At 43.7% G+C, this 19021-nt stretch overlaps 1 protein-coding gene across 2 annotated transcripts in view; it reads left to right on the top strand.

The window, feature by feature from the left end:
• Positions 1-19021, top strand: part of ino80 (INO80 complex ATPase subunit) — a 99999-nt gene that overhangs the window by 4167 nt on the left and 76811 nt on the right. For both annotated transcript variants that reach the window (XM_065026181.1, XM_065026182.1), the window contains exons 4-16: positions 291-442; positions 603-670; positions 867-1007; positions 2683-2803; positions 3036-3241; positions 6634-6687; positions 7199-7402; positions 10230-10425; positions 10608-10675; positions 12456-12668; positions 13497-13577; positions 14525-14620; positions 16094-16296. In XM_065026181.1, the coding sequence (XP_064882253.1) occupies positions 291-442; positions 603-670; positions 867-1007; positions 2683-2803; positions 3036-3241; positions 6634-6687; positions 7199-7402; positions 10230-10425; positions 10608-10675; positions 12456-12668; positions 13497-13577; positions 14525-14620; positions 16094-16296 (1803 nt within the window). The remainder of the gene's footprint in view (positions 1-290; positions 443-602; positions 671-866; positions 1008-2682; positions 2804-3035; positions 3242-6633; positions 6688-7198; positions 7403-10229; positions 10426-10607; positions 10676-12455; positions 12669-13496; positions 13578-14524; positions 14621-16093; positions 16297-19021) is intronic.

Genomic DNA, 19021 nt, shown 5'->3' with positions numbered 1-19021 from the left:
TAGAATTTTAGCAACCTGGAAATGGCGGATTTTATTTGGTTTAGCATATTTCACCATTTTAATTGCCAAAATCTTGCACTATCCCTTTCAGAGTTAGAGTTACAACTTATATTTGTAGCAAACAGAGGGAGCAGTTGTGTGAATGAGAGCCACGAGCGCACAGCCACCGCGTGCGCCTTATCAATAATAATAAAAAAAAGAATAAAAAAGCCTGGAGTAGATGTTGCCTGTTCTTTATGACGTGACTGGGATGACTCTGGGCTCATGTGTACATGTTTGTCATATCACAGTGATGACAGCGACGATGACGGATTAGGGGAGGGGCCTTCTCTGAGGCCGGTCAATCAGCACGCAGCCTTGGCGATAAAAGAGGAGTCATGTGACCTGGATGAGGAGGGGCTTGTTACCGAGGGCACCACCCTCAACGGAACTCCATCGCAAGGTGAAGGGGAGCTTAGGGAGAGTTCTCCTGGAACATTGAAATAGTTGCATGCACCTTTAACAGTGGTGTACGCTCCCAGCTGTTGTATATATATTCTGCTACAGGATATGCTTTAGTAGGGGTCTGGATTTTCCTTCACGCTCCTTTTAATTCTCCACAGAACACAAGGAAGACAAAGCCAGTCTATACAACTTCTCCAAACTGAAGAAGAGCAGGAAATGGCTCAAGGTATTTTTCATTTATTCATGATTTAGTGTATTAACGTTCAGGACTACAAAGCCTAGTTCTGAACCGAAACAAATGATCATGTTTTTTTTAGTCCAGAACTAGACTTAATCTGTGTCCAGTAAACCAGTCTGTTGTGGTGAATATAGAGAGACAGCACCCCACTATATCTGAATTGCCCCCCCCCCCCCCCCCATAGAGTATCCTGTTGAGCGACGACACCAGTGAGTCAGACACGGAGGACTCTGACTTCAGTCTGTCCAGAGAAGAGCTACAGGACATGCTCAGACTGCACCAGTTCACCAGGGAGCACCAGAACAAGTTCCACAACGACAGAGAGGTACGCACACACACACACACACACACGCACACACGTCGAGACATACACACACACACACACACACACATACACACACACACACACACGTCGAGACATACACACACACATACACACACACACACACGTCGAGACATACACACACACACACACACATACACACACACGTCGAGACATACACACACACGCACACACGTCGAGACATACACACACACACACGTACGTCGAGACATACACACAGGCATTCATGCGTGTGCATAACACAACTATGTTATTTGTTGATGTATAGTGACGACCACTGCAGCCACACGACCGTCAATACTATTGTGCTCGTTGTGATGCCTGAACAACGATGACTCTATAGCCATGTGTTTTCATTTGTTTTTGCATGGACATTACCATTGAGGACTTCCACTATTTTAAAGTAGTCAACTGGTTGGGAGGGATCAGCCAATGATCAGAGCTTGCCCGAGAGGAGAAGGGAATATGGAGGACTACATCTATTATTGGAAACCAAAGTGACATTTTTTGGGACAGCAGGTAGCCTAGTGGTTAGAGATAGGTGACCTGGTGGTTAGAGGCAGGTAACCTAGTTGTTAGAGGCAGGTAGTCTAGTGGTTAGAGGCAGGTAGTCTAGTGGTTAGAGGCAGGTAGTCTAGTGGTTAGAGGCAGGTAGTCTAGTGGTTAGAGGCAGGTAGTCTAGTGGTTAGAGGCAGGTAGTCTAGTGGTTAGAGGCAGGTAGTCTAGTGGTTAGAGGCAGGTAGTCTAGTGGTTAGAGGCAGGTAGTCTAGTGGTTAGAGGCAGGTAGTCTAGTGGTTAGAGGCAGGCGACCTAGTGGTTAGAGGCAGGCGACCTAGTGGTTGGAGGCAGGCGGCCTAGTGGTTGGAGGCAGGCGGCCTAGTGGTTGGAGGCAGGCGGCCTAGTGGTTGGAGGCAGGCGGCCTAGTGGTTGGAGGCAGGCGGCCTAGTGGTTGGAGCGTTGGGCCAGTAACCGAGAGGTTAGTAGATCGAATCTCCGAGATGACAAGGTACAAATCTGTCGTTCTGCCCCTGAACAAGGCAGTTAACCCACTGTTTCCTAGGCTGTCATTGAAAATAAGATTTTGTTCTTATTAACTGACTTGCCTGGTTAAATAAAGGTAAAATTAAAAATAGAAGAAAAAAAGTGAGTTTGTCTTCAAATTGGGGTGGCAGCGTAGCCTAGTGGTTAGAGCGTTGGACTAGTAACCGGAAGGTTGCGAGTTCAAACCCCCGAGCTGACAAGGTACAAATCTGTCGTTCTGCCCCTGAACAGGCAGTTAACCCACTGTTCCTAGGCCGTCATTGAAAATAAGAATGTGTTCTTAACTGACTTGCCTGGTTAAATAAAGGTAAAATAAAAATAAAAAAATTAAATTAAAAAAATTGGTTTGCTTAGTTTGTAAATTGGCATTAGTCTTAATCACCGCCATCTAGTGGTCACAATAAATGAATGACATACAAGATGTGGTTCAGGACTCCAGACCTATTAGTGTTTTCAAACATCAAAAGAAGGGAGAAAATTGACTACATTTTTAAAATGGCAATAGCCTGAATGGCACTGCCCATGTTGTCACAGTCACCATAAAGGCACAGATACAAACTTGACATCTCTACACGTCTGCTCCTCTAAATGCCAGTTTGTAACCCTCTCCTCTCAGCTGCAGCAGTATCAGTACTATAGTACAGGACTGCTCTCCTCCCATGACCCTTTCCATGAACAACAGCGCCACCTGCTGGGCCCCAAGAAGAAGAAGATCAAGGAGGAGAAGAAATTCAAGGGTAAGAAACGCAGTTTATTTATTTATTTATAACGGTCTTTCTTTGCTTTGTTTGAATGTCTGGTTTTTTATGGATGATTGTTCCCACAAACCTATACAATTTTTAAAAATCTAGAGGGAATCGTATAGATTTTTAATACTGCTACTAGTGAACAGGTTGACTTGCGTCCTGGAAAATGTCACGTTGGTCTCCAATAATGGATGTACCTGTCCATATTCCCTTCTCTTCTCAGGCAAGTTGAAGAAGGGCAAGAGGAAAAAGAAGAGAGGGGAAGGGGAGTTCTCAGGCGAGGGGCGGCCGCATGTCACCAAGATCTTCGCCAAGTTTTCCCATGACGCCCCTCTTCCCATGTTGAAGAAGAAACACCTGACCGTAGAGCAGCTGAACGCACGGCGACGCAAAGTCTGGCTCACCATCGCCAAGAAGGAGTGCCCCAAGGTACGCTGGGTAGTGTAGTCTGAGAGGTCTTACAGGAGTCCAAATGGTAGGAGTGGATGAATATCTTTGTAAATATGTGAGTTGTTGTTGTGAACTGAGCCCTTATCCATAAAGCGTCTCAGAGTAGGAGTGCTGATCTGGGATCAGTTTAGCCTTTTACATCATAGTCAATGAGATTATATGGACAGATCCTAGATCAGAATCAATAGGATTATATGGACAGATCCAAGATCAGAATCAATAGGATTATATGTACAGATCCTAGATCAGAATCAATAGGATTATATGGACAGATCCTAGATCAGAATCAATAGGATTATATGGACAGATCCTAGATCAGAATCAATGGGATTATATGGACAGATCCTAGATCAGAATCAATAGGATTATATGGACAGATCCTAGATCAGAATCAATAGGATTATATGGACAGATCCTAGATCAGAATCAATAGGATTATATGGACAGATCCTAAATCAGAATCAATAGGATTATATGGACAGATCCTAGATCAGAATCAATAGGATTATATGGACAGATCCTAGATCAGAATCAATAGGATTATATGGACAGATCCTAGATCAGAATCAATAGGATTATATGGACAGATCCTAGATCAGAATCAATAGGATTATATGGACAGATCCTAGATCAGAATCAATAGGATTATATGGACAGATCCTAGATCAGAATCAATAGGATTATATGGACAGATCCTAGATCAGAATCAATAGGATTATATGAACAGATCCTAGGGGCTCCCGAGTGGCGCAGCGGATCTAAGGCACTGCATCTCGGTGCTAGAGGCGTCACTACAGACCCTGGTTCGATTCCAGGCTGAATCACAACCGGTGGTGATTGCGAGTCCCATAAGGCAGCGCACAATTCATGGGTATGAAGTGATGTATTCATCATCCGGGTTTGTCTGGTGTAGGCCGTCATTGTAAATGAGAATTTGTTCTTAACCGACTTGCCTAGTTAAATAAAATATAAAATAAATCCTAGATCAGAACATGCACTCTGAGCTGCTTTGTTCTGCTCTGATCTCTGATTGAAGGATATCTGAGAGGGGCTAAAGTTGATAATGTGAATGGGTATGAAGTGACGTATTCATGGGTATGAAGTGACGTATTCATGTGAACGGGTATGAAGTGACGTATTCATGTGAACGGGTATGAAGTGACGTATTCATGGGTATGAAGTGATGTATTCATGGTTATGAAGTGACGTATTCACGTGAATGGGTATGAAGTGACATATTCATGGGTATGAAGTGACGTATTCATGTGAATGGGTATGAAGTGACATATTCATGGGTATTAAGTGATGTATTCATGGGTATGAAGTGACGTATTCACGTGAATGGGTATGAAGTGACGTATTCACGTGAATGGGTATGAAGTGATGTATTCGTGTGAATGGGTATGAAGTGATGTATTCATGGGTATGAAGTGACGTATTCACGTGAATGGGTATGAAGTGATGTATTCATGTGAATGGGTATGAAGTGACGTATTCATGTGAATGGGTATGAAGTGACGTATTCATGTGAATGGGTATGAAGTGACGTATTCATGTGAATGGGTATGAAGTGATGTATTCATGGGTATGAAGTGATGTATTCGTGTGAATGGGTATGAAGTGACGTATTCATGGGTATGAAGTGACGTATTCACGTGAATGGGTATGAAGTGACGTATTCACGTGAATGGGTATGAAGTGACATATTCATGGGTATGAAGTGACGTATTCACGTGAATGGGTATGAAGTGACGTATTCATGTGAATGGGTATGAAGTGACGTATTCACGTGAATGGGTATGAAGTGATGTATTCGTGTGAATGGGTATGAAGTGACGTATTCATGGGTATGAAGTGACGTATTCACGTGAATGGGTATGAAGTGACGTATTCATGGGTATGAAGTGACGTATTCACGTGAATGGGTATGAAGTGACGTATTCACGTGAATGGGTATGAAGTGACGTATTCACGTGAATGGGTATGAAGTGACGTATTCACGTGAATGGGTATGAAGTGACGTATTCACGTGAATGGGTATGAAGTGACGTATTCACGGGTATGGGTATGAAGTGACGTATTCATGTGAATGTGTATGAAGTGACGTATTCACGGGTATGGGTATGAAGTGACATTCATGGGTATGAAGTGATGTATTCATGTAAATGGGTATGAAGTGATGTATTCATGTGAATGGGTATGAAGTGACGTATTCATGGGTATGAAGTGACGTATTCATGTGAATGGGTATGAAGTGACGTATTCATGGGTATGAAGTGATGTATTCATGGGTATGAAGTGACGTATTCATGTGAATGGGTATGAAGTGACGTATTCACGTGAATGGTATGAAGTGACGTATTCACGTGAATTGGTATGAAGTGACGTATTCACGTGAATGGGTATGAAGTGACGTATTCACGTGAATGGGTATGAAGTGACGTATTCACGTGAATGGGTATGAAGTGATGTATTCATGTGAATGGGTATGAAGTGATGTATTCGTGTGAATGGGTATGAAGTGACTTATTCATGGGTATGAAGTGATGTATTCACGTGAATGGGTATGAAGTGATGTATTCATGTGAATGGGTATGAAGTGACGTATTCATGTGAATGGGTATGAAGTGACGTATTCATGTGAATGGGTATGAAGTGATGTATTCATGGGTATGAAGTGATGTATTCGTGTGAATGGGTATGAAGTGACGTATTCATGGGTATGAAGTGATGTATTCGTGTGAATGGGTATGAAGTGACGTATTCATGGGTATGAAGTGACGTATTCACGTGAATGGGTATGAAGTGACGTATTCACGTGAATGGGTATGAAGTGACATATTCATGGGTATGAAGTGACGTATTCACGTGAATGGGTATGAAGTGACGTATTCATGTGAATGGGTATGAAGTGACGTATTTACGTGAATGGGTATGAAGTGATGTATTCGTGTGAACGGGTATGAAGTGACGTATTCATGGGTATGAAGTGACGTATTCATGGGTATGAAGTGACGTATTCATGTGAATGGGTATGAAGTGACGTATTCACGGGTATGGGTATGAAGTGACGTATTCATGGGTATGAAGTGACGTATTCACGGGTATGGGTATGAAGTGACGTATTCATGGGTATGAAGTGACGTATTCACGTGAATGGGTATGAAGTGACATTCATGGGTATGAAGTGACGTATTCATGTGAATGGGTATGAAGTGACGTATTCATGGGTATGGGTATGAAGTGACGTATTCATGGGTATGAAGTGACGTATTCATGGGTATGAAGTGATGTATTCATGGGTATGAAGTGACGTATTCACGTGAATGGGTATGAAGTGACGTATTCATAATTGCATAATCTTTCTTTAGGCATTCAAGCAAAAAGCATCAGCCAAGAACTTCGTCCTTACCAATGCCAAAAAGGTAAACAGCTTTTAAGCCTTTCCTGACCTATTAAAAGCTAGTGTCTGTATGTGTAGATGTTTGAAAGACTATCCCTGTGTAAAAGTGTCTGTGTTTTACCTGAGACAAATTCTGTGTCTAGTTTTTCTGTATAATTTACTTCAAACTAAATGTCTGTATGTGTTCTGTTTTCTTTGTGTGTGTGTGTGTGTGTGTGTGTGTGTGTGTTCTCATCTCTAGCTGGCCCACCAGTGTCTGTCTGATTTTAACAGATTAATGAGATGGTACTGAGTTATCTCTTCCTCGTCTTCAGCTGGCCCACCAGTGTCTGTCTGATCTTAACTCAGTACCATCTCATTAATCTGTTATCTCCTCTTCGTCTTCAGCTGGCCCACCAGTGTCTGTCTGATCTTAACTCAGTACCATCTCATTAATCTGTTATCTCCTCTTCGTCTCTAGCTGGCCCACCAGTGTCTGTCTGATCTTAACTCAGTACCATCTCATTAATCTGTTATCTCCTCTTCGTCTCCAGCTGGCCCACCAGTGTATGCGTGAGGTACGTAGGGCAGCCATCCAAGCCCAGAAGAACTGTAAAGAAACCCTTCCCCGGGCCAGGAGACTGACCAAGGAGATGACGCTCTACTGGAAGAAATATGAGAAGGTGGAGAAGGAACACAGGAAGAGAGCAGAGAAAGAGGCTCTGGAGCAACGCAAACTGGACGAGGAGCTGAGAGAGGTGAGACTGGGAAACACACACTGCTCTACCATTAGAAACATGATGAGGAGATGAGAGAGGTGAGACTGGGAAACACACACTGCTCTACCATTAGAAACATGACGAGGAGATGAGAGAGGTGAGACTGGGAAACACACTGCTCTACCATTAGAAACATGACGAGGAGATGAGAGAGGTGAGACTGGGAAACACACACTGCTCTACCATCAGAGACATGACGAGGAGATGAGAGAGGTGAGACTGGGAAACACACACTGCTCTACCATCAGAGACATGATGAGAGAGGTGAGACTGGGAAACACACACTGCTCTACCATTAGAAACATGACGAGGAGATGAGAGAGGTGAGACTGGGAAACACACACTGCTCTACCATTAGAAACATGACGAGGAGATGAGAGAGGTGAGACTGGGAAACACACACTGCTCTACCATCAGAGACATGACGAGGAGATGAGAGAGGTGAGACTGGGAAACACACACTGCTCTACCATTAGAAACATGACGAGGAGATGAGAGAGGTGAGACTGGGAAACACACACTGCTCTACCATTAGAAACATGACGAGGAGATGAGAGAGGTGAGACTGGGAAACACACACTGCTCTACCATTAGAAACATGACGAGGAGATGAGAGAGGTGAGACTGGGAAACACACACTGCTCTACCATTAGAAACATGACGAGGAGATGAGAGAGGTGAGACTGGGAAACACACACTGCTCTACCATTAGAAACATGACGAGGAGATGAGAGAGGTGAGACTGGGAAACACACACTGCTCTACCATTAGAAACATGACGAGGAGATGAGAGAGGTGAGACTGGGAAACACACACTGCTCTACCATTAGAAACATGACGAGGAGATGAGAGAGGTGAGACTGGGAAACACACACTGCTCTACCATTAGAAACATGACGAGATACCTTCCTGCCTTATAATGCTCTGATGTAACACACCTGATTCTACTTGTCACTTGGTTAGCTGAATCCGGGGTGTTACAGTAAAGTTGGAGTAAAAGCCTGCACATCCAGAAGCTCTCCAGTAGGGTTGGTCACCCCTCCACCACGTAAACAAACGTCTCTAGGGATCTCCCTAAAATGAATTTGGATTATAAACAGATCAAAACGAATGAAACTCTGTCAGGGATTTAACGTTCCCTCTCTCTCTACCTTTCTCTCTCTACCGGTCTCTCTCTCTCTACCTGTCTCTCTCTCTCTCTACCTGTCTCTCTCTCTCTCTACCTTTCTCTCTCTCTCTACCTTTCTCTCTCTCTCTACCTTTCTCTCTCTCTACCTTTCTCTCTCTCTCTACCTTTCTTTCTCTCTCTACCTTTCTCTCTCTACCGGTCTCTCTCTCTCTACCTGTCTCTCTCTCTCTCTACCTGTCTCTCTCTCTCTCTACCTGTCTCTCTCTCTCTCTACCTTTCTCTCTCTCTCTACCTTTCTCTCTCTCTCTACCTTTCTCTCTCTCTCTACCTTTCTCTCTCTCTCTACCTGTCTCTCTCTCTACCGGTCTCTCTCTCTCTACCTTTCTCTCTCTCTCTACCTTTCTCTATCTCTCTACCGGTCTCTCTCTCTCTACCTTTCTCTCTCTCTCTACCTGTCTCTCTCTCTCTACCTGTCTCTCTCTACCGGTCTCTCTCTCTCTACCTGTCTCTCTCTACCGGTCTGTCTCTCTCTACCGGTCTTTCTCTCTCTACCGGTCTTTCTCTCTCTACCGGTCTCTCTCTCTCTACCGGTCTCTCTCTCTCTACCTGTCTCTCTCTCTCTACCTGTCTCTCTCTCTCTACCTGTCTCTCTCTCTCTACCTTTCTCTCTCTACCGGTCTTTCTCTCTCTACCTGTCTCTCTCTCTCTACCTGTCTCTCTCTACCGGTCTCTCTCTCTCTACCGGTCTCTCTCTCTCTCTCTCTCTCTCTCTCTCTCTCTCTTTCTCTATACCTGTCTCTCTCTATACCTGTCTCTCTCTCTCTCTCTCTCTCTCTCTCTCTCTCTCTCTCTCTCTCTCTCTATACCTGTCTCTCTCTATACCTGTCTCTCTCTCTATACCTGTCTCTCTCTCTCTCTCTCTACCTGTCTCTCTCTCTCTCTCTCTCTACCTGTCTCTCTCTCTCTCTCTCTACCTGTCTCTCTCTCTCTCTCTCTCTACCTGTCTCTCTCTACCTGTCTCTCTCTCTCTCTCTCTACCTGTCTCTCTCTCTCTCTCTCTCTCTCTCTACCTGTCTCTCTCTCTCTACCTGTCTCTCTCTCTCTACCTGTCTCTCTCTCTCTACCTGTCTCTCTCTCTCTCTACCTGTCTCTCTCTCTCTACCTGTCTCTCTCTCTCTACCTGTCTCTCTCTCTACCTGTCTCTCTCTCTCTCTACCTGTCTCTCTCTCTCTACCTGTCTGTCTCTCTCTCTCTCTCTCTCTCTCTCTCTCTCTACCTGTCTCTCTCTCTACCTGTCTCTCTCTCTCTACCTGTCTCTCTCTCTCTACCTGTCTCTCTCTCTCTCTACCTGTCTCTCTCTCTCTCCCTCTCTCTCTCTCTCTACCTGTCTCTCTCTCTCTCTACCTGTCTCTCTCTCTCTCTACCTGTCTCTCTCTCTCTCTACCTGTCTCTCTCTCTCTACCTGTCTCTCTCTCTCTACCTGTCTCTCTCTCTCTCTACCTGTCTCTCTACCTGTCTCTCTCTACCTGTCTCTCTCTCTCTCTACCTGTCTCTCTCTCTCTACCTGTCTCTCTCTCTACCTCTCTCTCTCTCTCTCTACCTCTCTCTCTCTCTACCTGTCTCTCTCTCTCTCTACCGGTCTCTCTCTCTCTACCTGTCTCTCTGTCTCCCTCCCAGGCGAAGCGACAGCAGCGTAAGCTGAACTTCCTGATCACCCAGACAGAGCTGTACGCCCACTTCATGGGGGGCAAGGGTCCCGGGGAGGAGGATGGGGGAGAGGAGGACATTCTCAACAAGCTGGACGACACCAACTCTCACAGGCAGATGACCATCGGGGGAGGGCTGACGGTCAACGTTGGACAGGAGGACTATGGTAATGAATGTTACTATACATATTCCGGTTACTTCATTTTAAATCTCAATAGCCTAATCTAATCGTGACTGATTATTGATTGGATCTCAAGTGTTTCCTCCTTTCTTTCTTTTTGCACTTGATTATGAAGAGAGGAACGTTACCATTTTCTAGTAACAGTGTTGAATTGTTGTGTGTCTCAGATAGTGAATACTACAAGTCTCAGGCCTTAAGGAAAGCTAAAGAAGCCTACGAGATACACCAGGCCAGAGTAAGTACCAGATATACATCCAGATATACCATACCTTCAGATATACCATACCTTCCAATATACCTTCCAATATACCTCCAGATATACCTTCAGATATACCTCCAGCTATACCATACCTTCAGATATACCTCTAGATATACCTTCAGATATACCTCCAGCTATACCATACCTTCAGATATACCTCTAGATATACCTTCAGATATACCTCCAGATATACCTCCAGATATACCTTCAGATATACCTTCAGATATACCTCCAGATATACCTCCAGATATACCTTCAGATATACCTCCAGCTATGATATACCTTCAGATATACCTCCAGCTATACCATACCTCCAGATATACCTCACCTTCAGATATACCTCCAGATATACCTCCAGATATACCATACCTTCAGATATACCTCCATATATACCTACAGATATACCTTCAGATATACCTCCAGATATACAATACCTTCAGATTTACCTCCAGATATACAATACCTTCAGATTTACCTCCAGATATACCTCCAGATATACCTCCAGATATACCATACCTTCAGATATACCTTCAGATATACCTTCAGATTTACCTCCAGATATACCTCCAGATATAACTCCAGATATACCATACCTTCAGATATACCTCCAGATATACCTCACCTCCAGATATACCTCCAGATTTACCTCCAGATTTACCTCCAGATATACCATACCTCCAGAAATACCTCCAGATATACCATACCTCCAGATTTACCTCCAGATATACCATACCTCCAGATTTACCTCCAGATATACCATACCTCCAGATTTACCTCCAGATATACCATACCTCCAGATTTACCATACCTCCAGATATACCTCCAGCTATACCATACCTCCAGATTTACCTCCAGATATACCATACCTCCAGATATACCATACCTCCAGATATACCTCCAGATATACCATACCTCCAGATTTACCTCCAGATATACCATACCTCCAGATTTACCATACCTCCAGATATACCTCCAGCTATACCATACCTCCAGATATACCTCCAGCTATACCATACCTCCAGAAATACCTCCAGAAATACCTCCAGATTTACCTCCAGATATACCATACCTCCAGATTTACCTCACGATATACCATACCTCCTGATTTACCTCACGATATACCATACCTCCAGATTTACCTCACGATATACCATACCTCCAGATTTACCTCCAGATATACCATACCTCCAGATTTACCTCCAGATATACCATACCTCCAGATTTACCATACCTCCAGATTTACCTCCAGATATACCATACCTCCAGATATACCTCCAGATATACCATACCTCCAGATATACCATACCTCCAGATATACCATACATCCAGATATACCTCCAGATATACCTCGCCTCCAGATTTACCTCCAGATATACCATACCTCCAGATATACCATACCTCCAGATATACCTTCAGATATCCCTCACCTCCAGATTTACCTCCAGATATACCATACCTCCAGATTTACCTCCAGATATACCATACCTCCAGATATACCTCCAGATATACCATACCTCCAGATATACCTCCAGATATCCCTCACCTCCAGATATACCTCCAGATATACCATACCTCCAGATTTACCTCCAGATATACCATACCTCCAGATATACCTCCAGATATCCCTCACCTCCAGATATACCTCCAGAAATACCTCCAACACCCAGAGAGACATGTAGACTCAACATGGAACAATGATTCGATTCCCATCGTTCTCAAAATAAGACGGTCCACTTTCCCCCCCCCCTCCCTTTAGACACGTCTCTTTGACGAGGAGGCTAAGGACAGTCGCTGTGCCTCCCTGCACCAGGCCAGTGGGGGGTCGGGGTCAGGGTTCGGGGAGAGCTACAGCCTGTCTAACCCTTCTATCCAGGCCGGAGAGGACATCCCCCAGCCAACCATCTTCAACGGGAAATTGAAGGGATACCAGCTGAAAGGCATGAACTGGCTGGCTAACCTCTACGAACAGGTAAACGCAAGCTTCAAAAGATCATGAACTGGCTGGCTATCCTCTACGAACAGGTAAACGCAAGCTTCAAAAGATCATGAACTGGCTGGCTAACCTCTACGAACAGGTAAACGCAAGCTTCAAAAGATCATGAACTGGCTGGCTAACCTCTACGAACAGGTAAACGCAAACTTCAAAAGATCATGAACTGGCTGGCTAACCTCTACGAACAGGTAAACGCAAACTTCAAAAGATCATGAACTGGCTGGCTAACCTCTACGAACAGGTAAACGCAAACTTCAAAAGATCATGAACTGGCTGGCTAACCTCTACGAACAGGTAAACGCAAACTTCAAAAGATCATGAACTGGCTGGCTAACCTCTACGAACAGGTAAACGCAAGCTTCAAAAGAGATCATGAACTGGCTGGCTAACCTCTACGAACAGGTAAACGCAAACTTCAAAAGATCATGAACTGGCTGGCTAACCTCTACGAACAGGTAAACGCAAACTTCAAAAGATCATGAACTGGCTGGCTAACCTCTACGAACAGGTAAACGCAAGCTTCAAAAGATCATGAACTGGCTGGCTAACCTCTATGAACAGGTAAACGCAAGCTTCAAAAGATCATGAACTGGCTGGCTAACCTCTATGAACAGGTAAACGCAAACTTCAAAAGATCATGAACTGGCTGGCTAACCTCTACGAACAGGTAAACGCAAGCTTCAAAAGATCAGCTTTTCATTGATTGTTGGCCTGCGCTGCTCCCCCTATCACACACACCTGTTATGGTCCCAGTACTGTCACTTTTCTCAGTCGTGACATCCCGTCCTGTCTCCCTCTCTGTAGGGTATCAATGGTATCCTAGCAGATGAGATGGGCCTGGGGAAGACTGTCCAGAGCATCGCTCTGCTGGGTCACCTGGCTGAGGTAAGCAGCACACCTGAGTCAACTACGTGTTTTCGTTTACCTGGTCTCTTCCAAACCTTTGTACTTGGCATGCAGAAGTCATAAAGTTTCATTGTCAAAGTCAAAAAATGTGTTGTATTATTGTCGTTTTTTATTACGGGGGGCGATTGTTGATGAATCATGTGAATGGGAGCAGTCCAGCTGTATCCATGGACCCCAAGGTGTTTTAAGTGACAAGGAGGGGAAATGGGAATTATGTTTTGGGGATTTGAAGCCCACAGGAAGACATGTTTCACAGCTTAGTGTTTCCTGTTTTTCGCACGCACGCACACGCGCGCACACACACACACACACACACACACACACACACACACACACACACACACTGTCTTGTACAGCTAAACGTTTGGGACACACACAATTCAGTCCCATAACCTTAACCCAACACCAAACCCTAGCTACTAAACCTAAACCAAACCCTAGCTACTAAACCTAAACCAAACCCTAGCTACTAAACCAAACCCGAGCTACTAAACCTAAACCAAACCCTAGCTACTAAACCAAACCCTAGCTACTAAACCTAACCCTAGCTCCTAAACCTAACCCTAAACCTAGCTCCTAAACCTAACCCTAGCTCCTAAACCTAACCCTAAACCTAACCCTAGCTATGAAACCTAACCTTAGCTCTTAACCCTAAACCATTCTCTAACCCCTAAACCTAACCCCCTAAACCTAACCCCTAGCTCCTAAACCTAACCCCTAGCTCCTAAACCCAACCCTAGCTCCTAACCCTAAACCCCTAGAAATTGCATTTGACATTATGGGGACTAACAAAATGTCCCCAGTTTGTTAGTTTACTGTTGTTTTGGGGACTTCACAAGAATAGTTAAACACGTCCACAAGCATACATACCTGTCGTGATGACTGACTGACTGAGTGTGTGTCTCTGTCCTTCCTGTCTTCTGCAGCGGGACAACATCTGGGGTCCGTTCCTCATCATCTCTCCTGCCTCCACACTGAATAACTGGCACCAGGAGTTTACACGCTTTGTCCCCAAATTCAAGGTGAGACATCGGGATCCTACTGTTGCTCTGACACCATCAGCTGTTCTGTTGTCCATCAGCTGTTCTGTTGTTCATCAGCTGTTCTGTTGTCCATCAGCTGTACTGTCCATCAGCTGTTCTGTCCATCAGCTGTTCTGTCCATCAGCTGTTCTGTCCATCAGCTGTTCTGTTCATCAGCTGTTCTGTCCATCAGCTGTTCTGTCCATCAGCTGTTCTGTCCATCAGCTGTTCTGTTGTCCATCAGCTGTACTGTCCATCAGCTGTACTGTCCATCAGCTGTTCTGTCCATCAGCTGTACTGTCCATCAGCTGTTCTGTCCATCAGCTGTTCTGTTGTCCATCAGCTGTTCTGTTGTCCATCAGCTGTACTGTCCATCAGCTGTTCTGTCCATCAGCTGTTCTGTCCATCAGCTGTTCTGTCCATCAGCTGTACTGTCCATCAGCTGTTCTGTCCATCAGCTGTTCTGTCCATCAGCTGTACTGTCCATCAGCTGTTCTGTTGTCCATCTGCTGTTCTGTTGTCCATCAGCTGTTCTGTTGTCCATCAGCTGTACTGTCCATCAGCTGTTCTGTTGTCCATCAGCTGTTCTGTTGTCCATCAGCTGTACTGTCCATCAGCTGTACTGTCCATCAGCTGTTCTGTTGTCCATCAGCTGTTCTCTCCAGCTCTCTCCTTTCGTTAAACTTTTCAGCCTATTGTTTCTGCCTCTGCGTTAATTGACTGTATATATTGACTGTATATGCTCTGTTGTTGTGTGAGGGGAAAATGCATCACAACACCCTGTATAGTCTGAAGGTGTGAGAACCAGTGGTTGCTTAGGTGCCTTATTCCGATTGTCCTTTAGGGGGCAGCATAGTATTATATGACTTATGCTAACTATGAATCAGAGGCATGGTATTTTACCACACACACACACACACCCTCCATATACACCGACTTTTACTGCAAAACCATCATTGTTGGACGTTTTTCAGAAGACAGTAAATCAACTGTTTCACCATGGTGATGAGGTGTTAACAAACATCTGATAAGTATCAGTTCCCGAGGAACGAGACAGGCGGAGAAACTGACCCGGCAACAATGGGCGACACACACACAATGGAGCCTCAGCCAGTATTTGTGTTGAGGGATTCATTATGGTCCCGTCACATAGTTTAACATAACGTCTCGTATCAACAATCCATGGAGTCAAGAGTTGAAATGTTTTCTCACTAAAACAATGACTTTTTTTTAAGAAAGTGACTGTTAAAGTGTTCCTTTCTACTGGGAAAAAGTCCGAAGGTTAATATTTCAACTTTCTGTTGTGATAAAATAACTAAATTATATTAGAAACTAGAAGTTCTACACAGACTAAGTATCTAAACTCCTTTTTAGATATGACTCAATGATTACTAGACCTCCCTTGAGAAAATTAACTGAGCAGATTCACATATTATATTCATTTATTAACCCTTTGTGCCGTTTGTCCCTCAGGTTCTGCCGTACTGGGGGAACCCTCACGACCGCAAAGTGATCAGGAAGTTCTGGAGCCAGAAAACCCTGTACACCCAGAATGCTCCGTTCCACGTGGTGATCACCAGTTACCAGCTGGTAGTTCAGGATGTCAAGTACTTCCAGAGGGTCAAGTGGCAGTACATGGTTCTAGATGAAGCCCAGGCCCTAAAGAGCAGCACCAGGTAAACCCTGACCCCTAGACCAGGAATCATCAACTCGCCAGTCCCTGGACAATTGTTTTATCGAGTGCTTGGTAAACAACAGGTGAAAAGGTGACTTACTACGGGCCCTTCCCAACAATGGAGAGAGAAACAATGAGAGAAATAACAACACAAGGAATAAATATACAATGAGTAACATTAACTTGGCTCTATACACAGGGTACCAGTACTGAGTCAATGGTAACTATATACACAGGGTACCAGTACTGAGTCAATGATAACTATATACACGGGGTACCAGTACTGAGTCAATGATAACTATATACACAGGGTACCAGTACTGAGTCAATGATAACTTGGCTATATACACAGGGTACCAGTACTGAGTCAATGATAACTATATACACAGGGTACAGTACTGAGTCAATGATAACTTGGCTATATACACAGGGTACCAGTACTGAGTCAATGATAACTTGGCTATATACACAGGGTACCAGTACTGAGTCAATGATAACTATATACACAGGGTACCAGTACTGAGTCAATGATAACTTGGCTATATACACAGGGTACAGTACTGAGTCAATGATAACTTGGCTATATACACAGGGTACCAGTACTGAGTCAATGATAACTTGGCTATATACACAGGGTACCAGTACTGAGTCAATGATAACTATATACACAGGGTACCAGTACTGAGTCAATGATAACTTGGCTATATACACAGGGTACCAGTACTGAGTCAATGATAACTATATACACAGGGTACAGTACTGAGTCAATGATAACTATATACACAGGGTACCAGTACTGAGTCAATGATAACTATATACACAGGGTACAGTACTGAGTCAATGATAACTTGGCTATATACACAGGGTACCAGTACTGAGTCAATGATAACTATATACACAGGGTACCAGTACTGAGTCAATGATAACTATATACACAGGGTACCAGTACTGAGTCAATGATAACTATATACACAGGGTACCAGTACTGAGTCAATGATAACTTGACTATATACACAGGGTACAGTACAGAGTCAATGATAACTTGGCTATATACACAGGGTACCAGTACTGAGTCAATGATAACTATATACACAGGGTACAGTACTGAGTCAATGATAACTATATACACAGGGTACAGTACTGAGTCAATGATAACTATATACACAGGGTACAGTACAGAGTCAATGATAACTTGGCTATATACACGGGGTACCAGTACTGAGTCAATGATAACTATATACACAGGGTACAGTACTGAGTCAATGATAACTTGGCTATATACACAGGGTACAGTACAGAGTCAATGATAACTATATACACGGGGTACCAGTACTGAGTCAATGATAACTATATACACAGGGTACAGTACTGAGTCAATGATAACTATATACACAGGGTACAGTACAGAGTCAATGATGACTATATACACAGGGTACAGTACTGAGTCAATGGTAACTATATACACAGGGTACAGTACTGAGTCAATGGTAACTATATACACAGGGTATAGTACTGAGTCAATGATAACTATATACACAGGGTATAGTACTGAGTCAATGATAACTATATACACGGGGTACCAGTACTGAGTCAATGATAACTATATACACAGGGTACAGTACTGAGTCAATGATAACTTGGCTATATACACAGGGTACCAGTACTGAGTCAATGATAACTATATACACAGGGTACAGTACTGAGTCAATGGTAACTATATACACAGGGTATAGTACTGAGTCAATGATAACTATATACACAGGGTACAGTACAGAGTCAATGATAACTTGGCTATATACACAGGGTACAGTACAGAGTCAATGATAACTTGGCTATATACACAGGGTACCAGTACTGAGTCAATGATAACTATATACACGGGGTACAGTACTGAGTCAATGATAACTATATACACGGGGTACCAGTACTGAGTCAATGGTAACTATATACACGGGGTACCAGTACTGAGTCAATGGTAACTATATACACGGGGTACCAGTACTGAGTCAATGATAACTATATACACGGGGTACCAGTACTGAGTCAATGATAACTATATACACGGGGTACCAGTACTGAGTCAATGGTAACTATATACACAGGGTATAGTACTGAGTCAATGATATCTTGGCTATATACACGGGGTACCAGTACTGAGTAATGATAACTTGGCTATATACACAGGGTACAGTACTGAGTCAATGATAACTATATACACGGGGTACCAGTACTGAGTCAATGATAACTATATACACGGGGTACCAGTACTGAGTCAATGGTAACTATATACACAGGGTATAGTACTGAGTCAATGATATCTTGGCTATATACACGGGGTACCAGTACTGAGTCAATGATAACTATATACACAGGGTACCAGTACTGAGTCAATGATAACTATATACACGGGGTACCAGTACTGAGTCAATGATAACTATATACACAGGGTACCAGTACTGAGTCAATGATAACTTGGCTATATACACAGGGTACCAGTACTGAGTCAATGATAACTATATACACAGGGTACAGTACTGAGTCAATGATAACTATATACACAGGGTATAGTACTGAGTCAATGATAACTATATACACGGGGTACCAGTACTGAGTCAATGATAACTATATACACGGGGTACCAGTACTGAGTCAATGGTAACTATATACACAGGGTATAGTACTGAGTCAATGATATCTTGGCTATATACACGGGGTACCAGTACTGA

This window comes from Oncorhynchus nerka, linkage group LG13 (genome assembly GCF_034236695.1).
Source record: "Oncorhynchus nerka isolate Pitt River linkage group LG13, Oner_Uvic_2.0, whole genome shotgun sequence".
In the NCBI taxonomy this organism is placed as follows: domain Eukaryota; kingdom Metazoa; phylum Chordata; class Actinopteri; order Salmoniformes; family Salmonidae; genus Oncorhynchus; species Oncorhynchus nerka.
Note: the sequence above shows the minus strand (reverse complement) of the source record. Positions and strands in the feature narration are given on the sequence as shown.